This window comes from Pimephales promelas, chromosome 22, assembly GCF_988280905.1.
Source record: "Pimephales promelas chromosome 22, fPimPro1.hap1.1, whole genome shotgun sequence".
In the NCBI taxonomy this organism is placed as follows: domain Eukaryota; kingdom Metazoa; phylum Chordata; class Actinopteri; order Cypriniformes; family Leuciscidae; genus Pimephales; species Pimephales promelas.
This window is the reverse complement of record NC_142790.1, coordinates 12,714,859-12,741,468: the sequence shown is the minus strand read 5'-3', so window position 1 is coordinate 12,741,468 and position 26,610 is coordinate 12,714,859. Positions and strand designations below refer to the sequence as shown.

Genomic DNA, 26,610 nt, shown 5'->3' with positions numbered 1-26,610 from the left:
TCATTTTGTTTCATGGCCAAGTCCCTGACCATGCTCTGAACATGGATGAAACACACCCCAGGGAACCTTTATGGGACTGGACTTCAAAGCCAGGACATCAATCTTGTGTATGCGACCCTCGACAAGGGCCTAATTTTCATTTCCATTATCTTTTTAAGCCTTTTGAGTGAATTCCTTAAGCAACAACAGACACTAAATGGCAACGTGGCTGAAATGCAAGACGCTGCCATGCATTTATAAGTTAATTTAGATGTAGTGAGTGCTCCCATGATAAAGCGCTCTCATAATGGCCGGGGAATATTCTGTTCAGGGTCTAACAGGTGTTATTTAATTTTCTGTCTGACTGCCATGCAAGATCTCATTAAAATGCTATCCTGAAAGAATGAGGACTTATAGAGACAAACGGTATATGCAAACAATCATGTTGTATGGTCTGTTAAAGTTGAATGTTATTGCTAAAATCAAGTCATTTTAGTGCTTGCAAGCCAGCACTAGGGCTGGGCGATATGGCCAAAAAATCATATCTCGATATTTTTTGGTCAAATGGCGATATACGATATATATCTCGGTACTTTCTACGTTTTCTATTTAGATAAAGAAAATCTTTATATTAAAATATATATATATATATATATATATATACAGTATATTCACATTCGGCCCAATGATATCCTACAAACAATGTTGATATTGAAGGATATGGAAACAAATATAATATAGGCTATGCAATATATTATGTGCAAAAAGCTTTTGTTTTTATATTGACTAAAAGCTAAACTAAAAATGAAAATAAAAACAAAAACAAAAGCACAAACTAATTATATTAGCCTGCATTTGATTACCCCATTATAATCACTTTCACTTTCATTAAAAATATATACTTGTAGGTTTAAAATTCCACAAATGGCACATTTATTTTCTCCAACAACAAATATTTTAGCAATATGTTTATTTTAGTCAGAATTATTGCGTACTACGTAGTACTATTCACGCGCATGCGCGCGCCGGCGCTCGTTCAAGGAAGCATGCATTTTAGCGGAGATTCACTTGCAGAAGCTCGTCCTCTTCTGACATGGACATATTTGTTGTGAAATGGACATATTTGCTTTACTTTCTAACATTTACAGATGGAGAATATGTGAAATGTAAGTTGAGCACTGAGGAAAGCACCACATCTCAAACGCATTAAACAGCGCAAGTATCTGTCAGTCAGCAACAGTGAGCATTTGACAGGGCGGCAAGCTGCCTTAAACTTGTTAACTATATCAAAGTGATTTTGACGCAATTAATATAAGCTTGTGTCATGTTTAGGACAAATTGTACTACGTAGCCTAGCTACTTTCACTGCAGCAGCTCACACTGCAACCTCCGCTATTTTTCAGATGTGCTCATATCAAACTACTGTATCGATATAAACGGTATTGCCTCATTCCATATCATTTCAAAAAATATAACGATACATCGTACATATTCGATATATCGCCCAGCCCTAGCCAGCACTGCATTGAAATTACTCCAATTATTTGTATTTTGTTTTCCTGAATTCATTTAGCTTAAACTGCTTACCATAGAGTCCCCATTCAAACGTTGTTATGTAGATCATTTGATCTCTCAGCATACTGAGAAATGATTAGGGTAAATGAAAAATATGTCTCCAAGAGAAAGAAAAAATATTCTAAAACTGAAGTTTAAAGCACAATGTGACACTTTAAACTTTAGTTAAAAAGGTTGGTTTCGTATGGTTTTAAAAAATATTTATACCATGATCAAGAAAAATTTAAATGTAAAGAGCCAAAAACTATTGCCTTACAAGTACTTACAGTGTATACATCTTAAAAATTATTATTTTTTAATTAAATATATTTTATTATTTATAAGTTAATAACTATATAAGTTAATAAATGTACATTAAAAAAATGGCATTATATAACCTAAACTAACCTTAACCTGTAATAAAAAAAAAATCTAATTATGTAATATTTGAAGAACTACTCATGAAAATATGTCTTATTCTTATAAATAATAATACAAGATTATGCCAAGACTACTTGAGACTACTACCTATGTGTTTATTTTCTCACGAAAAGTGGGTCTGGTGCAACATTTCATTTATAAAAGCTAAAACCCAAGGCTAAAGCCTAAACTTATAAAGTTTTGTAGCTGCCTTGCAAACACTATTTGCTTTAGGACATGCTAGTCACAGCCCTAAAACGCATTGTGGTGCTTCAAATCTAAATGAAATACTTTGGTTTTCTTTGCATTTCAAAGTTGAGAAAAGGTGTAGAGCAGTACCTGATTTTGTGTAATGGGAATTGATTGGATAATGAAAATAATCAGTGCATTCCAGAATGGAGCAAGGTGGTTGGAAGGGAGCGGTTGACAATGAGATGAGCAAGTTATTAAAATCTGATCAAAGATTGCAAAGACCCTTTTTTAAAAAAAAATAAATAAATAATAATAATAATAATTTGCACCCATAAATCACAATGTGTCTAAGAACATGTACCAAGAAAGTAAATGGGGTCAGTTTTGATTTCCCATTGCCTTAACTCAAACAGCTCTCGGAAAACCTGTTAAAAGCTTGAAAACGTTTTTGCTCAGTATGACTACCCACAATGCCTAGCTCTGGGGGAGACACAAATGAAGAGTTCCATTAAAAGATTTCACAGAGAGACTTTCCCAGAAGTTCCCTCACTCACAGAGACAAAATGGTGTGTATGAAAAATGGTGTGAATCAGCTGGCTGAAAAGTCTCTCTCTCTCTCTCTCTCAATTGCATGCTGGGTGGGCGGAGCGTGTTGAGTGTGGATGTGAGTGCTAGCCGACTGTGGCTGGTAAGAGTGCTTTTTTTTTTTCGCTTTTGTGAGAATAGTCTGCTTCGTTTGTAGAACAAAAGAGAGAAATTGTAAAGGAAGATCTGAGACTGAATGACTGTGAATTGAACATAGAAGTTGAATCTACTTTCAAAACTCTAATTAAAGGAAGAAAGAGTCAAAACGATAAAATCAGTAAACTGTTCCCAACTGTTTCTGTAAACTGTTTCTGCTTGTTCCCAAAATGAAGCAGTAAATGTGTTGTACAAACCTGAAGACATTAGTGTTTTTCTTCAGGAAACAAAAGGGCTAAACAGCATGCAGATTGAAGATAATTTTCCTAATCGTGCACAATTTGTGAAAGACACCAGATATTTGATAAAGAAAGTGGCTTTCTCAGATCTTGAAGTGTACTGTTTATGAAAGTTTGTAAAAAAGTAAAAACAAAAAAAAAACCGATCGAGTCAGGATATTTGTAAAAATACAGGAAACGCACAGTGATCAAAGAAATGAGGTGGACAAGAAAATAGAATGGGGAGGACAACTTTTTCTTAGTAATAAATCCTCTATTAGTGGAGGCGTTGCAATTTTATTTACTAAAAATATGACTCCAGTATCTTATGAATTTGTTGAAATTGAAAACGGTTATTTTTTTGAAAGTTATCGAAAAATGTGAATTAATTGTTATTTTTATTTTATTTAATATATTTATGCTCCTAATAGTGGAGTGGAAAGAGTTTTGTTTTAAAATTTTCTCAAAAGGCCTAAATACAGCTCTTTTTTTAGGTTTAGGTGGAGATTTTAATTTTACTGAGAATGAAAATAATAGACCGAAATCATGTACTGTATAACCACATGTTGCATCTCAAAGAATTATCAAGCAACTCGTTTAAACTTTTCATCTCTGTGATATTTGGAGAAATAAAAATGAATAAATGAAATAAATTAATTAATTAATGAAATTTAAGACAACGCACATGGGTTCCTTGTAAAGATAATTAATTGTCTGTGGCACGTCTTGGTCGGTTTTACAGCTTTAAGCACCAGTTCAATATTTTTAAATCTTGTCAAATGAATCCTTTAGAATTTTCAGACCACAGTGTGGTTCTTTGTTCTGTATAAATGAGCTACAGTATGTGAAGTCAAGCAGCGTTGGCATTCATGACAATTATCTTTGCTTCATGACAAAATTTTAAAGATTATTTTACCTTTTTCAGGGATGTTTTTAAACAACAAAAGCATGTATATAGCTATTTAAAACAATGGTGGGATTGTGGGAAAATACACATGAAAAACTTTTGCCAATAATACACTCTTAATGTTACAAGAAACCTAACTCGATCATTGAATATTTTAGAGATAATTGATTTGTATAGAGTTTATCTGAATCTACAGGCAAAAAAAATAACATATTGAAGTTCTGACATGTAATGTTAACCAATAAAGCTACAGTAGGTGGTTTCTTAAGTTTGATAATTAATCGGCTATATCATATTTATGACAGGTTGCGTTGTATTAGTAATGTCAAGTTGTCATGACTAAGACACTGACAGATTATGATGAAGACATCTCAAATAATGTCATATTTGCATTAAAAATGGCATAACTAAGCAAATGACACTTAATGACAGTTGCCACAAATGTGCATAAAACGTCCTTAACTTATGTCATGTCATGATTATGAAGGTGTCATGTTAGTCTTATGCACACCCCTTCAAGTAAAGTCTTACCCAACAAATTGTTAATGATTTTAAAAATATTTCCATAACTGGGAAGGAATGGCAGACAGAGTAACGGGACGTATGAAAAATGAAAATGGCTGCTTCCTCGGTTGTCTTTTAAGAGGCACACCCTCATTATCAACAATCTTGTGGCTTCTTCCCTCTGGCATAGACTTGCATGTGTTGACCCTCCTGTTGGGCTCCTACCAAAAACTGTGAACTGTTTTTGGGACATTTTGCATTGAATCCCTCAAAGTGATTTGTTTCTGGCTAAAGAAGATAGAGGCAAAGGTGCATTTGGAAAGTAGATGTCCAGATCATCTTCAGAAATGTATGCTGGGATCTGAAAGACTGGTATGGACACCAGTGGCTCAATGCATTTTATGCAGCATTAGTGGACTCAGCCTGGACAATGTATTGTTTTTAATGGACTCTAAAAAATTTGATTTTAGAGGAGTTCCTGCTTTCTATCGAAGTCTCTTTAAAATATGGAGTCTGTTTAAGCCTCAATAGATGGAACTATTAATGTCCCAGTACTGGCTCCTGGACTAGCCCATTATGTGTGGAGCACGTCTCGATGTATCTAGGGACGAAATATCGGGTCTTAAAGTTTTGTTGTACATAACAAGTGGATCTCTACAGTTTAAACACATTACAAATAATGCAGGTCCTGATTTTAAAGATGTAGAAGCAGTTTAAGCCTTTTTAAAAGGTCAAATCTGCATGATACATTAAACACTGTTTAGATAAACGCCAGGGGGCTTTGAATGTACAAGAGCACATTTTACTTGATGCGTATAATAAGAAATATATATATCCAGACTGCAAAGATTTCTTTCCAGATATAAGTATTGTACCTGATCTTATTCCATTTAATGATATAATCTATTGTTAAAAAACACCATTGATGTGCAAATTGACTTCTTTGAAGGGAAAGCATTGAACAGAAGTAGAGTGATGAATATAAAATGGTTAAAGAATAGAAGTGATACTGAATGGAGAGACACATTAGAGATTACTGAAACTACAAAACAGTGTGAAGGATTCATACAAACCTATCCCTAAAAGAGTTGGAGGATCTTCAATGGAGGATACTCCATGGGGCTATAGCAGTTAATACTTTTGTGGCAATGTTGAACCCAAATGTAAGTGAGAATTGACCTTTTTTGCAATTAAAGGGAGACTGTGTTTTATTGTTTTATGTTTTTTTAACACACTTTCTTTTTTGTTTATCCTTCTAGAGCTTCTTTTTGAATATTATGAGGTATGTTTTACAAAACAGAAGGTTATTATTGGTTGTATGTATACTATTAATGTCAGTTGCTCAATTTAATTGTTGGTTTTGCAAAATTAGCCATGTACTGTATATAACTAGGAGAAATAAAATTGAACAGAAAGGAAAACAAGAAGTTATATCGGTCAGCTTAAAAAAAAGTAAAATCACGACTTGTAATCGAGTTTAATTATTTTTTTTTTAAATATAAAATATTTTTTGAAATGTGGTGCTGTGACAGTGTGCTGTGTTCACTAATGAACTGGTTATTTCGGAAGTGTTGATGTGAGATTTTTTTTTATTAGATTGAAAAATGTGCGACTTGTTTTTGTGAATGTTTTTATAGTCATTTGTGCAATAAAAAAGGATTGTCAAAATTCTCTTTCTCTCTCTCTCTCTCTCTCTCTCTCTCTCTCTCTCTCTCTCTCTCTCTCTCTCTCGAGATAGAAAGTTAGAGAAGAGGAATTGCACAGTGGCTTTCAACTTCTTTCTACTGAGATGCCTATGCAGGGACCAAAAGACGGAGCGTGAGAGAAGAGATGACAGGCTGACGCGTTGATTCGGGAGAAAGTGTCATCACATTAGTGAGCATCACAATGCACTTTTCAGAAATTCTGCACGCATGTTTCAAGAAGTTCTTTGCCGTTTGAATCAGCAATAGTTGCAATTGGTTCAAATCAAGTATAAATTAACTTTCTGAAGGACGTGGTTTTCATTAGCACAAATCAAAAGACAAAGAAGTCAGAAACAAGGGGGAGGAGGATAAATACCACATATCCCATGGTTCTCTAGCATCTCATCTGCTACTGGGAAGATGAACAGCGATATCCGTGATCAAGGTTTTTGGCTTACAAAGGCATTATTTGAATGCCAACTGAAGGTTAATAAGGAAAATACCAGTGAAAGCTGCCAGTAACAGACGGACACAAAGAATGGTTAGTGTGACAATGCGAATGTTGTTGTCAATGTGATGGAGCGTGTTGGAATGTAATTCTTTTCTTATTACACAGTTGCATGCAATACTTGAATGTGACAATGTAAGTCAATCATGGTATTCTGTGGTCATATAATGTTGTTGTTTAATGTGTCTCGTATCACTTTGTGCGCTCTATCTTCGCACATAAAATTTGCATTCAAATCTTTCACGTCCATGTATTTATTTTTGTGTTAAAGGGACAATGTGTAGTTTATGTATTTTATTATTTAAAATCAATATTTTTATTAATAAATATGTCCTCAATGGTGTACAAATACCTCTGCCAATTATCTGACTTATCCTCATAAACCAAGAATTTATTATCTTTATATACATAGGACAGGTAGGTCCATGTAGTTCCGCCATCTTGAAAAACTATAATAGCAGAGAGGTATAAAAAAGTACTAGGCCAACGATTTCAAAAGAGACGCTGAAGTTGCCAGCTTTCTTCTCGACAGGTTAGTCAATGTTACAGTGTGTTACAAGCTTTTTTTCATTGTTTGGTTGTGTACTTTATTTTATAGACAGATGAACATGTATAGTTAAAAGTTGATGATGATATCTAACAATGCACGTACTTAATAAAATACTGTATATACGACTAAAGAAGACATACTTATTACAATAGTTCATGTTTTTCACAGTCAGTAATTCATACTGTAATTCGTTTGTTCATTGTGTCCGTTGTTTCAAGAAACAAGAAACCTGTTAAACCGAAGGAACACTTGACGAAGTGCTATTATAAGTAGGGATGGGTACCGAAACCCGGTATTAAACGGGCCCCGGTGCTGAATTTTGAAAGACCGCTGTATCGATAAGCTCGGACATTATCGGTTCTGCTGTCGGTACTGGAGTAATTATTTATCATTCCTATAAAGACGTTATCTTGAACATGTTTATATCGCCAGCCTTTTCTATATATAAACTATATTTTAAAGCAGAACTAAGTAACTTTTTTTACCTTAACTGAACAGCTTTGGAGTCATTGTAATGTTAATATTACTGATTTCGTGTTGAATGGTGATCATCTCGCACCCCCCTGGTGCCTGTGAGCCGCAAAACCACCCTTGCAACTTTGGGCCGGCGGCTCGCCGGCCTCAGTGTTAGGAAGTATCGTGAGATTTCAGGTCTCGCGAGGTAACGAATTGCTTTACGGCACTATACGCGCACACGCATGCGTACACTCCGGCCATCCAGGAGCCGGCTAGCTATAAGAAAAAGGTAACGCTAGATATTGAATTCTTCAAGTTTTCGTGATGGCTGATGTAAAAGAAGAAGAAGACAGCTCGGAAGTGTTTATCAGAAAAACAAAGAAGAGAAAACGGACCGGCTTTTTCAGAATAGAGAGAACTGAAAGAAACCGAAGCCTGCAAAACCGATGCTGACCTGGCCTTCTTGCTGTTGCACTTGTAAGTATCTTTATAATAAACTGTGTTTAATGTTTGTATTTCTTGTAATTGTGACCTCGGGAGTCGGGATGTTTGCTATTGTCTGTTTTTTTTATTATTATGCTCGCTGTCTGTTACCGGCTTACTAGTACGTTAGATACTGTAACTTAGATGTTAGCATTTTCATTAGCAAACAAACTTGCTTGTTTTCTGTAAGTAAGTGTTTTGTCCGTTCCTCTATCAGGGTTTATTTGTGTTTCTCAGATCGCCTATAAATCGATATGAAATTATACAAATTATGCATTAGTTTAGCTTGTCGTCAGCCTCAGAATTAGTAACGTTATACTGTGCTGCTGACTTGATAATGCATAAACCGACACGAGAGCTGCTAGCTAATAATGCAACTTTTTTATATTTATTTACCCACATTTACACAAACAGAACTATAAGTAAACGATAAATTGCATTGCAACTTCACACATGCAACTCCATCTGTGCTATTTTGACCTTGTCTATAAATGATATGTTAATAAAAGACATTTTCTTTTTCCCTTTTAGCTACAAGCGTTGGCAAGTGTTATCAACTCCGAGGCACCCCAGACCACCAGTAGTACCACCGGTCTCAAGCTTCAATAATAAAATAAACAAACTTGTAATAAACAAATTAAACGTGTTTGACTTTCTTTGGTCAATCGTTACGATAGACAACTCGGATCACCAGAAAAATGATGAATGTAACGTAACATGTATTTTGATAATGCATAATCAAAGTAGCTATAGCTGTTGGCTAAACTAAAAATAAATAAATAGCGGAAATATTTCTTATAGTATTATTGATTTTTAACCATAATGTTACTGATAACGTTTGGTAACACAATAAAAATATACACTATCTCAACATTTGAATAATATTGTTTTGAGAATCATACCTCAGTGGATATGGCTCGGGCGTCAGTTTGGTTTGAAATGTGCTGGGGACAGAGACGCATTCGGAAGGGCATTTTCAAAAGTGCTGGGTAACGCATTCATTCTTTTTTCTCTTTCGATAGGTAATGTTTTGAACGACGATGTCCATAGCTTCCTGATGCACATAAATAAAAATGAGCACAATACAGTGATGGTCCGGCCAGAGGTTCCGCACTCGAATAGTTTTTATTTCCCCCTCATCAAAACCAATAATGTTTATCAGTGGTTGAATTGATATAATGTTTATCAGTGGTTTTATATGTTTTGATGAGTGGGGAAAAATATACGAGAGAGGAATTAGAAACCATGAGAAAAAGGGACACGTTTGTGTGCATTTTGATTTGTGATTTCACCGGAAAGAATCTCCGCAACGGATTGAAGCGCGTTTCTGAGAGAAGCCAACACATTTCAGTGCTAGATCGCCTGTTATTTAACAAACAAATGAAACGAATGCTGTTAACTGGAGATGTTTTATTTGCATTGGTACATCTGTGCCGCGAGATGTTTCAAAAGTGGTGGGGACAAAATCCGTTTGTTCGCCGGCTTCTCTGAAAACAAATGCACATGGCCTGCCTGAACGAGATGGGAGGGGGAGTTGACAACGAGTTTACGACAGTTTTCTCATATATATATACTCCGAAACTGTAGGGGGAGCTCGAGAGAGAAACCTGCGAGAAAACAGCAAAGAAGTTTCCAGTCTTACTGAGCGCTACTTTAATTAAACCATTTGTCTGTGATGCAAATTTGAAATTCGCAGTTCAGCAGAGAGAGAGAGAAGAGAGAGAGAGAGCGATCTCTCACGCAAAGCCACAGCACGCGCAACACGACAGCCCTGCTTAATGAGTGACAATGACGACAGAACTAAACATTCAACGTGGTTACACTTTAGATGTGGGATATTATTCTAATATATTTTGTATTTCGGCTTCCAAAGATTATAAAAAGAAGATATTTGAGATAAAACCGTTAAAAAACAAGACGCATGATCTGTCCAGCTTAACTTCCTTTACTTCACAGCACTGCGGAGCGCTGTCAGTTCTTCCTAAAACCCAAACGTACCGTCAGAATCAGCACGATCGGCGGAAACGATCGGATCTGCAACGAGACAAGAAGAGTAGCCTATACTTTGGGCTTTGTGTGTCCTCCTTAACTATCAAATATACATACAAATGTCAAAATGACCAGCTCTGAGATTCGCTTAAACACAGTTTATTCACTTAAACACAATTATGTCTTAAATGGACGTAAATAATAGGGAGAAATTGATGGTGCTTCAGTTACCGGTTACCGATTAGATTTGCTCTCGGTCTTAAAGGGGCAGCAGTCTAATAGCCTAAACCTGCTGACGATTCAGCCATTAATGCAAATCAAACAACAAAACAGCTTTTGAATAAGTAACTTTAGATTTAATAAGCATTAATCTATCTATGATAAACTAGTGCTACTTTATATTTGATTACTAAATTAGGTTTCTTTTCAGACAGAAACAATTACCTGAAAAGATATGTTAGTACACCTTCCTGAAATTAAAGCACTTTTGTATATAATTTGTATATTTGATTGATTTTATTCTTGTGTTTGTACTTGTTTTTTTTTTCTTATGTGTCCTTTTTTTATATAAAACAAAAAAGCCTGCACATTGCTGCATAACAAAAATATATTTTTCTTCGTTTTGCTTTTTCTATTTTACATTTCAAAATATAGAGTTTAATTATGTTCTTAATTCTTAAAAAAAAAAAAAAAACCACCAAAAAGAACCGATAAGAATACCGTTAAAGTACCGGATCGATAAGCGGTATCGGTAAGAGTAGTAATACCGATAAAACCTTAACGATACCCATCCCTAATTATAAGACATCCTGTCATAGCTTTTTGGTATATAAGGGCTACCGTAGATGCAACGGCCATTTAAAAAAGCGATGCGCTGAAGAGCACAATTTGTCTGAATGCAAAATACATTTTCACCACTAGATGGGAGAAATTCCTACACATAGTCCCTTTAACATGTAATAAGTAGGATAATGTACAGTCAGTCGGTTATTATTGCAAAAAAAATAAAAATACATTCATGTAACACGTTAGGCTTAAAAATAACATTATCTAGTAACAATGTTTCAGAATGTGTGGGGTCTCTCTCCTGTACATATCACTCAATACCCACATCTCATTGGCACATTTAGCGCTTTACTCTGCTGTCACTCACCATCGTCCCTCCTGACTGAGATACAGCCGGATCTGGTGGCTCCTGCATTGGGCCGTGGAGATTACACATAATAAGCACCTCCAGCTTTATCATTCAGTGGGCATAGGCCAGACAATGAAACACAATTACACTCAATGGTATGAGTGAGTGGTAGAGGGGAGCTTATGACAGCAGATTCCTAATGAGTATAGCAGAGGGAAATCATCATTAATGCTGCTCACAAGGCAATTTCTTCATCATGCAGCTGAACTCCACCCCCTCCACTTTCTCCATGTTAACACAACACCCAAAAACGTGCAACCAAACATACTTGAATCAAAGGAGTTCAAGTTTTCTACAGTATAGGGATAACTCAGACTAGCCACACCTTTGAGAAAAAGAAGTGTGCATAATTGTTTTTTAACGTGCACAATTAGTTTATACTTCAAATCTTAAAAGTATATTTTAAAAGCTGTACTTACCATTAATGGCTTAATATTATGTAATATTCATGAAAAAAGGCCATACTTAGAGTACATTTGCATGACTATGTTTTTACAAAGAACACATTAACCCTCCTAATGCATTAAAAACCTGTATACACCTTTTGCATTCCCAGGTGGAACGCAAGCTTATAAAAGAGTCTTAACTTCATATTTTTTTCAACTAAAACCATTGTATCTAATCAGTAACTTCTCATTAAGGACTGAATGCAAAAAAGTTTAAACATTTTGAATGCTGCGTGCACATGCCATCACCTAATTTACCCACTTTTTATTCATCAAAAAAGAAGCAATTTATTTTTATGAGAAATCTTGAATCTTGTACTTTTCTTTCTTTATTTTTTTTTTTAAACTGCAATGAGCTTGAATCTCTTTATCATGCTGCAATTGTTCATTATTAGGTGGCAAAGTGACATTTTCTTTTCTTTTCCAAATCCTATTTCTTTTTTTTTTAGACTATTGGATTAAATACATTTGCTCTGCAAACATATAAAGACATTCATTTGTTTGTCATTTTATTTCAATTTCAGAATCATCTTGCATGCACGGACATGTTTATAAACCAAAGCCCCAGTGGGATGTGAGTGTCTAACTTATAGATCTTTTAAAGAATGTGTAAAGCACAAACGACCCGAATGCAAAAGGTGCATAATTTAGTTGAAATGGTTATATCTCTTACTAAATAAATAAAAATAAAAAAATTGTGTATTTTTAGAGTCTAAACACACTTACACAAATCTTAAAACGATGGATTTAAAAAAAAAATTATGTATCTCTTCTGTGTCAAAACGGAACAAATGTCAAATTAAGTTTTACACTTACTGTATGCATGCACACTTATTTTGATGTGTTAACTAACATAGTACAGCACAAGAACTGAACATAACTATGCAATATTACATTTATCCTAAAGTTAATTTATTGTAAATGTACTAAATTGCAACTCCATGATTGTGTAATTACAAACATACTTAAATACATACATTTAATTTTAAATAGAAATGAAAGCATGCTAAAATGTACTTATTTTTCATAAGAACAAGCCTGAACAAATTCTTCATCATCCTGATTTGTACTGCATTATTTCACGTTTCTCTATTGTTCTTGTGTGTAATAAATTAATAATATATAGCTAAATGACTATCACTTGACGAATTTCAAGTGCAACAACATTTCTATTTCCTAGTGTACTCTTTATGTCTTCACACACCTTAGCTGCCTGCCAAATTTGCATCACTGTAGGCTTCATATAATAATTGAAAATAATGAAAATTACATAAAATAGCAGGCTTATATAATGGTTATTTTTGAATGATATAAACTAGAATAAAACAGACAGAAATTTCCTCAGTATTATGTCTATTAAATCACATTAGACATCTTTTTTTAAGCAGTAAGAGGAGGCCTGTGGAAAATCACAGTAGCAATTAATTATCAGTATTATACATTATATAATGTGCAGTCACATGTTTTATATCTGCTGGCTGGCTGTGCCATAAAAATAACTTGATGCTTAATAAATCTTATTTTGAGTTGAATGATTAACTTTTAATAAATTATTGTTTATTTTCTTAATCCACACCAGATGTTGTGAAACAAAGGACTACAACCTAAAATTGTATAACCAGTACAATCAGTGGCATCCATAACCGTATATGCATTACCACTAAATACCAAGTGGCAAGAGGAATTCATTTTAGCAAAGCCTCAAGCCATTTGAATCAATTATAATGTATTACTAGTATCAGCTCATCTAATCTGTGTGTGAACAAAGGCATAGGGTGAGGCAAAAGGCATGATGAAATATTCATCTATTGTAAACTCATTATTTTGCTCGCAGACTGGCCCACAGTTGTCTTGGTGAGTGGTGATGGATGGCTTTGGACCGGAGTGCCATTGGAACAGACAGAAATGTGCGGCATGGGGAAAGAAATGCCTTTATATGAGCAGGATTCTGTACATGGCACATCATCCATCCAATCCGAATTGCTCAAGCAGAAGAGCAAAGACACCACTCGGAGCAAAAATACATCTTCCCAAGTTAGCCTTTAACATGAAAAACACTTTAAAAGTTCATGTTTTTAAAACAATGTGTGTTGATGATAAATATATTCATGAGAGGTGATGATACAACTTTACATAATATGTTTCAGAGTCATTGAAACAATAGAATAGACACATAAATATAAATCACAAATGAGATCTCAGTTGATTCGCTTAGACAGCAATGATTTTCAGATCAATCAAAAGTAAGAGATCTCAGCATGAACAGCACGTTTTCATCGAAATCTTTCAAGACCAAGTAAAAAGTTCTGCAATCCAAATTAATTGTATACAGCTTTATAACAATCGACTTTTAATTCCTATTTTTAAGAGTAACATCTGAGACAAAGTTGATTGAAATGAAACACAGCTGAAAACTCACTTAGATCTCCTGAAAGAGCAACATCTGAGAAATACTTGTTAAAAGAACCGCTTCCTTTTAACTTTGAGCCAACTTTCAGCCAAAAACGTCATGCTTTTAATCTCAATCTCTTCATATTCAAATTAAGTAAAGCTTGCAAAATATGCAAATATGTATGCATCACTATGGCGTGCAATAGCAGCACAATATTTCTCAACGAAACTTTCAGCATTTGAAATAGTAACTGGTTTTGAAACTGTTGAAGTTTATATGTATGTGTGTGTGTGTGTGTATATATATATATATATATATATATATATGCCTTTAGCAAATGCTTTCTTGTCTCTAATACAAGAATCTATGCACCTCCTCATCAACTCTGTTTGCTACTTTAGTTTGATGTTATGGCTTTAAACATGTTTTTGCCTATTTTCTACGCCCATACGGTCATGATGTCAGCTGAAATTATAAGTTTTTTTTTTTTTTTCAAAGGCAGAGGAAGTAATTCTGGCGAATTATTTTTTTATTTTTTTATTTGGAATAATGTGGGCACATATTTATTCTGTCAGTGTTTGCAATGTTACAGATCATGTAAATGGTGCAGAGTGAAAGTGGAGCGGGCAATGGAGCTGTGTGATTTTGCCTGGAGCAAAGAGTGGATTTTTGAAAGTCAAACTGTTAGTGTTTGCACTAGCTCCAGGAACGCTCTGAGCAGGGGTTCTCACTATTGAGAGCAGAGTGGGAAATGTAAAATCTGGAGTGACATTGAGTTCAACTCACTTTCTGTGTTCTTGGCCAGCCCATTCTCACTCCCAAGGCGTCACCAAACTGACGCCTTGGAAAGCATATGACCATGCTTCAATATCTGACGCTTTAGGCGCCCTTTAGCGTCAGTTAGACGACGCCCTAGGATCGCATGTACCCTACCCCCACCCCATACCTAAACCTAACCGCGTCCTCTAACTGACGCTTTCCTTTAGCGTCAGTTAGATGACGCCGTAGGATCGCGTCATGTAAGTGACGTTAAAGGGCGCCTAAAACGTCAAATATTGAAGCATGGTCAAAGGTGACACCTTGGGGTGAGAATGTGTTGTCTTGGCCGGCTTGGCAAAAAACAAAGTTTGATGCTTTGGCTTTAATTGGAACAGTTGTATTGGTTGAGAAAAAAAAACAAAAAACACCTACAGTCAAATCACAGCTGTGTTATTGCTATTAAAGGAGCAGTTCACTTTTGAAAAAAAAAAACTTTTGCTACTCACCCCCATGTCATCCATGATGTCCATGTCTTTCTTTCTTCAGTTGAAAAGAAATGAAGGTTTTTGATGAAAACATTCCAGGATTTTTCTCCTAATGGACTTCAGAGGGAACCAAACGGTTCAAGGTCCAAAAGACACTTTCAGTACAAACTGCAAACTGTTCAAAGGGCTTTAAACGATTCCAGACAACGAATAAGGGTCTTATCAAGCAAAACGATTGCTCATTTAAAAAATAAATAACAAAGTTTAAGTTTTATAAGTTCAAATGCTCGCTTTGCTCTGTTCTGTGATGCACATTTGTGACTCTCCTGTTCGAAATGAATCTTTTTCCGAGTCAATACGTTTGTTTCGTTCGTTGAATGAACCAAATGACCCGGAAAAAGATTTGTTCATTTTGATAAACGAGTTCGAACAGGAGAGTCACAAACGTGCGTCACAAAAGGCGAGCATTTGAGCTTATAAAACTTAAACTTTGTTTTTTATTTATTAAATGAGTGATTGTTTCGCTTGATAAGACCCTTATTCATCGTCTGGAATCGTTTAAAGTCCTCTGAACAGTTTGAAGTTCGTACTGAAAGTGTTATTTGGACCTTGAACCGTTTGGTTCCCATTAAAGTCCATTATATGGAGAAAAATCCTGGAATGTTTTCATCAAAAACCTTCATTTCTTTTCGACTGAAGAAAGAAAGACATGGACATCTTGGATGACATGGGGGTGAGTAAATTATCAGCAAAAGTTTTTTTTCAAAAGTGAACTACTCCTTTAAAGGTGCCATCTGGAACTAAAAATCAAAAAATATTCCATATTCCATAACAGATGGGGGCAGTATACCTCCAGAAAATGTGTTGTGCCGCTGCCGCACGCACTCATGTCTTCAAACAACACAAACGAGCGCTGTTTTGCTCTCTTTCTCCGCATATTATTCAAATCATTTGACACGATAGTAAAAGGTTGGAAGACCGCAGTTTCACGTGGAGCATTTGGAGATTTTTAGAGATCAGAGACTAAATGAACAACATCAACACTAAATGATGAAGACCGACTCATAGACGCCTGTCTCAAAAACAAGCTGTTGCATTTCGACGATATGGGAAAATAAAAGCCTGCAGGCTATTATTTTAAGTTTACGGTATTCGTTTTGTTCATATTACACTTTTATTGTTAGTTTGAATTAATTTGACTGACAGTATTCGCTGCTGCCAGCTCTCACGAATTCACCGTGAGACACATGCAATTAACACTTAGCAAGCAGGTTAGTTAAGCTCTCCGATTCTGTCAATTTTATTATGAAATTCAAACAATACACCACCGATCCCTAGCGCACGTGAACCGATCATCTCTACTAGCTAATGGAAAAAGAACCTGAACACTGTTGAAAGATACAGTATGCTACAACTTACCAAAATGTATTCCTCATGCATAATGTCAACCAATCATTTTTTGAACTCTTCCCTGAACTGAAATGTAGTATTGGGCTGTATTTCCACACGACTGACAGCAGGTTTAAGTACACACACAAGCCGGCGCGAGCGCGACTCACTCGTGTAGTGCAGTTTGGCTGGTGGTAACGTTGCCCGGCCGCATACCGTCTCCCATGGCCGGAACTGGTATTACGACACCTGCCGGGCCGGGGCTAGTAATTTAGCATGCTAATTTAGGTTTATATCTCGGCAGCACTATAACTTGTCAGTTTTTTAATAACATCATTGCACTTATTTCTTCTCATTCTTTTGATGCGTGTAGCTCATTTTTTGGATATTTTTACCTCAATTATTACATATGGCACCTTTAAGTTACTGCTTAATTCATTACTAAACTTTCCCACATGAAATAATGTGGGAAAGGTTTTATTTCATAAACATATATTTTTGAGTGGGCTCATATAGCCTGCAATGATGTGGAATGGTTTTGATTGGAATTAGAAGGATGAAAACGCTTTGAGATGCTAAGAAAGTAAGGACTCAAAATATGACTTTTATGACTGCTAACAATGTTAGAAAGGGTAAAAATCTCTCTGAGAGCAAATGACTGTGTGTTCATGCATGAAAGTCTGACGGTCGTGGAATATAACTTGATATTTACGTGTGCGTGTACCTCTTTAAATTGCATGCAGCATTGCATTGAGAAAAACATTACAGATGATGGATTCCAGCAGGCCTAATGAAACGCTGCGGATGCCAGATCTAGCTTTGAGAAACGACGACCCACTTAAAGGTCACTATAAATCACGGACCTCTTTCCCTGCTTGTGTGCTGCCCTCGTCCAGCGGGCCAACCCCAATCAAATAAACTGCTCCGTGGATCCAGGGCGCTTGCAAGCCTGCATTTACCAGCATTAACATGGCGCTTTATCTGGGCTTGAAGACAGACAACCCTGTTCTTTAACTGACACAGACATGTCACATGCATCAGTCACACTGGTTATCTTTCAATCAATCCCAGATCAGGTGTTACAAGCTGCATGATACACACACACACAAACATGTTCTATTTAGCTATGTCAATATGCCAACTCGCTCCTCTTTGCCACTAAGTAGCCAAAGTTCCCATAAGGCCACTGTAATGCTTCAATTACAGTAATCAAAGCAAAGTATGTTTGTTCTACATGGGGAAAATAACTCAGCCAATCGGACTCCAAAGACAAACGACCTGTGGATATACGACCACAAAGGCACTCTTGACTCTGAAGGGAATAACGGACACTCAAACCATATCAATTCATGCTTGAAATCATATTTTGTCTGTGCTTTACACCAAGAAGGCATACTGTACCCATTAGCATTCACATTCATCTCAATGACATTTGCTTTGATGGCACACGCAGTACGCAATTTACTACTATCTTTGCTCATCTGGAGGAAAATTGCATCATGACTAGATAAAAAAATGCACAAAAAAAAGAATTCATCCCATTAACTTTATGGAGTCGACAGTCCTTCAGTCAAGGAATATAATCTAAACTGTTTTTTTGTTAAGCAAATTTACATATAATTTTATTCCTCGCACTTATTAAACTATTTCTTAGTATTTTAGAGTATGTAAATAACTTCCCATGTCAATATAAAATTCATTGAAATCTACTAATCAAAGTTATCCAAAAAATCTGTTCATCAATCAGTGAATAAAGTTGAGGCTTATTATTCAGTCGGTTTGTATCTTTAACCATCACCACTGATCAGACATCTCTTTAGATCAAGCTTAGGGTCTTTGTCTGAGAACACAGTGTAGGTTTGAGAAATTCAACCATCTCGAACTCATGAGCATAACAAAAGCAGACAGGTTGTCAGATAGGTACATGGCTCAAACTGACATTTCTCATGGTTTGCTGGACAAGGATCTTGTTCCTACATGAAGGATAGAATTGTGCATCTAGTAGTAAAAGTCACTGCATGAAAAGTGGGATTTTCGTCAGTAAGCGGCACTGTAGATTGTCGTGGAAGTTCAGGTTTACGACTGCACACGGCAATTTACAGGTAACACTCAAAACTGCTGTGAATTGCCGGAAATTGACGTGGGCCTTGCTTGGCAGTTGTCCCCCCATTGTCCCCCCTTCTCCTAAATCTAGAGGAGGCTTTGACATGTAAATGAAAATGCTGTGAGCTATACACATGCAAATAAGGGTAGGGGAGTTTCACCCCAGGTAACATTTTTCTGAAAGGTATAACTTCATTCTAAGACAAGATCAGGCTCAGTATAACCTAATTGCTGTGTTTTTTTTTTGTTTTTTGTTTTTTTAACATTGCACATAATGCACAACAATTACAACAATAACATGACATCCAAAAAGATAACAATCAACAAATAATAATTTCACAATAAATAAGAAACAAATAAAAATAGGACAGAATTGAACAAATGAAATAAAAACAGGAAAGGGACTATCTCTATTGTGTATAATATTATGATTTAAGAGAAAGTTAGAAACCAGTAATTTGTACTATTTAAAGAAAATTAGCTTCAATTAGCTTCAATATTCTTTAGCAAATACAATTGTATCACTACATTTTTATCGATACATTTGAGAGACAGAATATACTGAAAACTAAAAATTAGACCAAAAAAAAAAAAAAAACTTCAAACAAGGTTTAGAATTATTCATTTTACTCTTATAAATATGAAATTTTCCTAATAAAATTATAAGATTCATCATAACATTTACGGAAGCAGTTTTCAAAATATATGATAACATCTTTGATGTTAATTCACAGTTATAAACAGATGTTTTTTGTTTTTGTTTTTTACAATTTTTTTGACTGGTTTATTTAATTTAAGTAACCTAATAAAGTTATTTATTTATGCATATATGTATTTTTACATTTCATGGTAGCCTATTTAGGTATATCCACCTTATTCCTAATTTAAAATGAACTAACAGCAGCAGAAAAGTCAAAGGACAGCCGACGACAGCCTTTCAACCTGAGTCAAAAACCAGTGAACGTAACTCTGATTGGCTGAGGCAGCATATCGTCATAATCCAACCTGTAACGTCAGCCACTCTGATTGGCTGAGGCAACGTGCCAGGCATGTGGCGTGTTTTTTTAAGCAGAAAGTAACTACACAGATATTCAGCCTGCTTCGCCGTCATGATCGCTGGGGAACCCATCTTTTCCTCTAAATTGAAGGTAAGTTCGTCCAGCTTAGTGAATTCTATGTCCATGTCTACTTATAGTTTTTGGTAGTTTAGCGTTTTTGTCTTAAACTTCACAAATCGGCTGTGATTACTGCCGCGAATGTCCAAGGGTGTTAACCTAACGGAACAGTTTTTTGTTTTGCGTTAGCTTGCTGCTCTTAATTCTTTTTTTGTTTCATTTCAATTTGAACAAATTTGGGACACTAAACTGTACGTTGGGTTGCACGTTGTTATCTGGCTGCAAGTTAGCTACCATTCTTTGATAGTAATCAAACTAACTCATTTACTCTGAATATCGTCAGAAATTATGAAAAAATAATAAGTGCCAGGGTCCTAAAACAAAGCGCGTAATGTGCTTGTATGCTCTAGTGTAGGCTATCCTTGTTTGTAAAATTGCATCACTTTGTGTGATGAGTGAAATCTTCAGATGTTTGTGATTTGTTTTGTCTCTCAGGGGCTGTTAGGAGTGAGGTGTCCTTCGCTGATGGGAGAAAAAACACCTAAATAAGGTAACGTTACGTGTTGTGATCTCATCCTCTTTTCTTTTGAACAGACCCCAGTCAAATAAAAAGTAAAACTAAACTAATTTGGATTAACGTCTGTGTTTATAGATGACTTTGAGCGTGAGACAGTGGTGAAAACGCCAAAGAGAACTGGAACATGGCATGTTATATTCAGTTATAAATGTTTGACCAAGTTTTTAAATATCTTATAAATCTGTTCAGTTTCATCATTTGATAATAACTTTTAAAACACATTTTTTTGTGGTATAGATGCAGTGACTGAGACTGGGAGATGCAGTGACTGAAACCTGGTGGTAAGTGTTGATCTATTGGCAGTGGAGAAGACACTTTTAATAGACACCTTCTCTCTTGTGAGCTAGCAAACTTTGTTATTCTAATTAGAGCATTGTAAACATCACCAAATGTGTTCGTTTATTTCAGTGTTCCAGAAAAAGGTCCTGAAACTACTGGTCGACATCCGCCATCGCCTGAAGGAAACCAGGTAGTGGATGCAGAAGAAACATATTTTTGCTTACAAATGTGGGGACTTGGGGCAGATTGCCTTTGCATACATCTAAATCATTTGTCTTTTTCAACTTTGCAGAAGGGGTCATGAAATTCGGTTCCACAGCCACTGAGGTGTATGTACATCAAGGTGAACCTCAAGCACGCGTCGCAAAGACTTGGATTCACTTCGCCCTGATGAGCCAAGCCTACAGGACTTGAATTAAGAGTTTTAAAGGGATAGTTCACTTTGAAATTATTTTTTGAAATGTTTTGGCTTACGTCAAGGGCATCAGTCAGTCATATAATGGAAGTCTATGGGGATCTCTTAAAAGAGCATGCACAGAGAAGTACAAATTAAACATGATTTAATGAATCATAACTGTAAGTACACCTTGATGGCTTAAGATACGAGACGAGCGGTTTGTGTGAGAAAATGAACAGTGTGTGTGTGTGTGTATATATATATATATGATCTGCGCATGCGGTGGAAACCGCCAGAAGCGATCTTGCACTGGTACGTCACTCATTGTTTACACAGATTTCGGAAGTTTTACTGTGAAGATCTAAACATATTAAGATGTATTGCATTTTGTGTATATCTATATATATATATATATATATATATACACACACACACACACACACACACATTTATACAATATAAATACTGTTCGTTTTCTTTCCCAAAACGCTCATTTCGTGTCTTAGTCAATCATTGTGTACTTAATTTATGAGTCATTAAATCATGTTTAATTTGGTCTTCTTTGTGCATGCTCTTTGAGGTGGTGACCATAGACCTGCATTATATGACTGACAGACAACAACAGTTTGACCTAAAAATATCAAAATTGAAAATACTGTGGAAACAAAACCACCTGCATCTTGGATGCCCTTGAGATAAGATAAAACATATCAAAAATTTATTTCAAAGTGAACCATACCTTTAAATTACATCCTTATTATTCGTTCATAATTCTGGCTCCACTGTACATTGTGTTTGATATATCTGGTGCCCAATTCTGATGCCATTCAGGGCAATTTATTTTTGAATAGAGATGCAATATATTATTGATTTATTTGTATAACTGTAGTGCTGTATGTATGTATGTTGTCCCATGTTTCCAGAGGGTGGAGGACATGTTTTCTGTGCTTTGAAAGATGTTCTCCTATGCTGTGTACATAGTTTTGTGTTTGTTCTAATAAAGCTATTTCTTTGAATAAACAGTATGTGGCAAATGTTCCTTTCCTCAATAAATTCATGTCCTTGATGGTAATAATAATTTAGTCCATAGGATAACAATGACATGAATAAACAACATAATAGCATATCATATGAATATGAATATATATATATATGATTATTATTATTATAATTTTATGTCGGCTGACCAATAGTAACAGATCTGCCAACCAATCACGAGTGATTTTCTTGTTTAAATGTAGTGAATTTCAACCAATACTGAGTGAGGAAATTCAAGCCATTCTCTGGCAAGGCGCGCGCAGTGCTGCTATTCATATGCTAATTAGGGCCATTCACACCTCCGCGAGCGCTGCATGCATACGTCATGGTTCGTTTCCGTCAATATGTGGCACAGTGGAACGCGACGTTCACAGTCTGTAAATTGTCGTTAACTGCCGAAAATTAGGGAGATTTCCGGCAGTTTACGGGGACGAAAATCCCACTTTTCATGCAGTGAGTGCATTAGTGGAGGACACTCTTTAAAATGATGTGTTTTAGCCTACAATAAAACAGCATTTTCTCTCAATTAACAGTACGCTTACAAACATGACACCAAGTATTTATTTTAGCCCATATTCCTGTTTGTATATTGTAAGTTTGGGCACTTTCAGACTACATTTCTGTAAATATTCTTTTTCATTTTAAAGAGGGCAAATACTTCCATTTCTCTGGCATGGTTGCAGAGTTAAGTTATTCCAGTCTTTGGTATCAGATCAGTCTCAGTTTCAAGAATAAAGCCTGGCGGACCTCAGTCTCTGCAGGTCAGTGACACATCGAAGTTGGCGCTGCAATATCCCAATATTCCACTGTGCTTTGGGTGCAATCAAATTTTAATGAATTCTCTCTCATCTGAACTCTGGACACTAAAGGTCACCTCTGCGTTTAATGCAGGCTAAAGCCCTAACATAAATACAATCCCAGGTGTACTGCTTCACTTGACTTGAAACATGTTTAAATGTCTATCCTGCAACAACTATTACACTTTTCAATCATTTCTTATCTACTTAATGCAGGCTGCAGAATCACTTGCCATTATTATAAATAATAACAAAAAATAAAAATAGTCTATAAGTTCTTGTAGCTCAGAGCACCAGCAATAAGAAAAGCACCAGTATAAGAAATAAGAAAAAAACAGCACCAGTATAAGAAATATTAGAAGCAGCACTGAGAAAACCTACAACGGTATAATGATACTACAACAATAACTTGACATACTCTAAATGGTGCCATGCTTAATCCTATTTGTTTTTATAGTTTTTTGTTTTATAAAAATGGCTATAGCCTATGTGCCAATACTGTGATTTTTTTCTTGGCACACTAACATGTGCTAGCCTCTTTACCAAGTTGTTACTATGTTTTGAAATGTAAAAACAAATTTAGATTTGTTTAATGTCTTTTTTAACAAGGCAATATGTTTTTGTTATTTGAACATCAATATCAAGTTTATTTGACACTACTCTGATAATAACGTGTTTTGAATAATGGCGTGTTTGTTGTTATTTTAATAACTTGATTGGTTGAATTCAGTCATAAAATATGATGGTATTCGTTGAAGCACCTTGAAGTACCACTTGGAAGGTATTATTGATAAATTAATCATTAGATATCATCAGTCATGTTAGGATATCTTATATAAGGACCACGGTACTTTTTTGTTAAGGAGTGCAAAGTAGTAAACACTGCTCATTGATTTCCGCGCGAGGAAGAAAAACAAAACAAACAACGCCAAACAATAAAATCTATTATAAACAGAAAGTCACTTTCAGGAGCCTATCTCATCTGAAACACACACATCTGATAATAAATGGGTTCCGCTTACCATCATATTCCCCTGCATTTTGGCCGTTTCGATTAAATTCTTCTCCTTCATTTTGTGTCTTCGGTGTGATGTATGTCTGTGTCTCGGCTGGTTCCGCCCGGTCCGGTTCTTCTTTCTCAGCACCCTGTTGAGCGCTCCGACACTAAACTGCCTCTACAGTCATTCGCCGTCGGCTGTTATAGACGCCAGTAGCGGACGTTAGTTCTCAGCAAGCCTCCACTGTGGCGCAGGACGGTTATTTGGTCGTTTGAGAGAGGGGTGAGCCAGCGAGCGAGTGATGGTTTCTATCGCTCTCCGTGAACTCGACGCGAGCAAAGAGTGAAGCTGCACATGACAATCCCGCTGCTGTGAGAGGAACACACGCCTCGCGCCTGTTACGGGATATATTGCCTTAACTTTACTGTTGAGATCATTAAAATATCTGAATGAAAATTAATCGATGTATCACAAAAACAAAAATACATATTTGAAATTACAAAATTATTTGAAAATACAACATGTTATTTGAAATAAAATAGCAATTACAATAGCAACTTTATTTATAGTGCAATTAAAACAACACAAGTGACGAAAAAAAGAACAAAAAAAAGAAAAAAAACCTCACAGAACATCGACATCTTGTTCAGAAACTGAGGGTCTTGTTTTTACTGACTTTTCATTTTAATTGTTGAATAATATGTCTGTGTGGTTTAAACTAGTGTAAGCACTCTAAAGGACAGACTAACTGTCATAATCTCAAATCTCATTCAAACATTATTCAGGTCAAAAACGTTTTGCATAAAAGGCATAAAAAGGAGAAATCAAAGGATTCACAAGCCATTTTATTTCTGAGATCCCTGTTCACAACACCAGCAGTCATAGAATGAAAGTCTCTGGTCATGATCCAAAGTGGCCATTGTGTTGTTGCCAAACCTTTCAAGATCAAGTAAAACCTCTTTTGCATGGAGGATTTACTTGCATATAGAGCTTTATTATTAATAGCGGATGCCAATATTTCAACCCGATCTCATGAGAATTTATAAGTGTTGTACAAGCTTAATGAATTTGTGAAGTGATGCATGACTTGGTTTACTCAAACCAGAAAATGTATCTATTTTATGAGGTGGGGATTTTGAAATTACACAATGCGATTTGTAAAGAAAATACATAGCATAACGTTAGAAGAAAAAAAAATTGTAAGCATCCACCGCTAACCCCACCCCCTAAACCTATAACTGTAAGGCATAAGAAAACTGTACAAAAACTTATGAATCAGATCATGCAAATTTGCCATCAATTTGCCAAAATGTCAAATACTTATAAATTGCAACTTTATGGTAATGTACACTAAAGCGCCTATAGGCCAATGCTGAGAATTCAACACATAGGCTACTTACACTATTATAAATTGCAGTTAGACAAAATGTATAAAGGCTTGTGTAAGTGTATACTTCAGGTCAGTTTCACTGTATTCTTTATAGAGGACAGGCAACTTTCTAAGCAAAGAAAATCTTCCCATTACAAACAGGCTTTAAGGTGGTTACAATCAATTACTACAGCAAAATTTTGCTAAGTAGGAGTTTTTCCGGTCCAACGGCTGCACAGTCAGCCGTGCTGGGTCAGAAACTGGGCCACCTGCTCAAAAGTACAACCTGTAAAGCTGAAGTGTGTAATTTCTGGGCCACTAGCATCACCGTATTGCAAAAATAACCAGTTTTCAAACAGTCGGGTGTGTTAGATTAAAGAGACATCTAAAATCCGCAGTAATTTAAAGTGCAAATTTAAACACAGCAGTCTAAATATGAATTTAAAGGATAATTAACATTCTTTGTAGGGCGAGCAGACACGTACTGTATGAAAATGAGCCATTGGCCATTTGTACTGCAATGAATTGCAGACTGAACATAAGGAGCGATAAAACAAAATATAAGGGAAAAACAGCTTGGAGGACGTATCCTGAATAAATATTTTGTTGTTAACAAGGCTATTATGCTAATTTAAGAATTGAGGGACACAATCAATACATGGCAACATTGTGAAATGACTCCCACAAGGACATTAATTAAGTCTGCATACACAAAATAGGGTTCGCTACATGGTTGGTTGGGGAGAAGGGCGATGATGGTGAGAACGAAGGGCGTCATTTTAAAATGTTTTACTAAATCTCATGGTTACAAGCAAAAGTTGACTTTTCCTTGCAAAGGTTTATTCTGCAACAAAGCATGTTGAATCCACCTGGAATTTATGATCTTGCAAGATTATTGTGGTAAGTGGGATAATAGTACATTAATTTCTGTGTCTATGAGTTGCGTCAACATTAAAAGCCACATTCAATTGAATTCTCCTCTTTCTTGGTTTGGATCAAAGCAGAAAGTGTTTGCTGTAATTCACATCATATTTTAAATGTTTTGGTCATAATTGAATCAAATTAATAATAATAAAAAATTTAAA

At 35.7% G+C, this 26,610-nt stretch overlaps 1 protein-coding gene and 1 long non-coding RNA gene across 3 annotated transcripts in view; one reads left to right on the top strand and one right to left on the bottom strand.

The window, feature by feature from the left end:
* Positions 1–26,610, bottom strand: part of dpp6a (dipeptidyl peptidase like 6a) — a 474,269-nt gene that overhangs the window by 402,989 nt on the left and 44,670 nt on the right. Inside the window, exon 1 of one of the 2 annotated variants that reach the window (XM_039666637.2) lies at positions 24,181–24,501. The exons of the other annotated variant lie outside the window; for it this stretch is intronic. Coding sequence (XP_039522571.1) covers positions 24,181–24,231 — 51 coding nt within the window. The 5' untranslated portion in view covers positions 24,232–24,501. Of the gene's footprint in view, positions 1–24,180; positions 24,502–26,610 lie in introns of those variants that run through there. 2 annotated transcript variants of the gene reach the window in all.
* Positions 19,803–22,345, top strand: LOC120470725 (uncharacterized). Its single transcript, XR_016149295.1, has 6 exons — positions 19,803–20,103; positions 20,566–20,620; positions 20,723–20,774; positions 20,885–20,928; positions 21,056–21,116; positions 21,219–22,345. It is a non-coding gene; the product is annotated as an uncharacterized LOC120470725 (long non-coding RNA).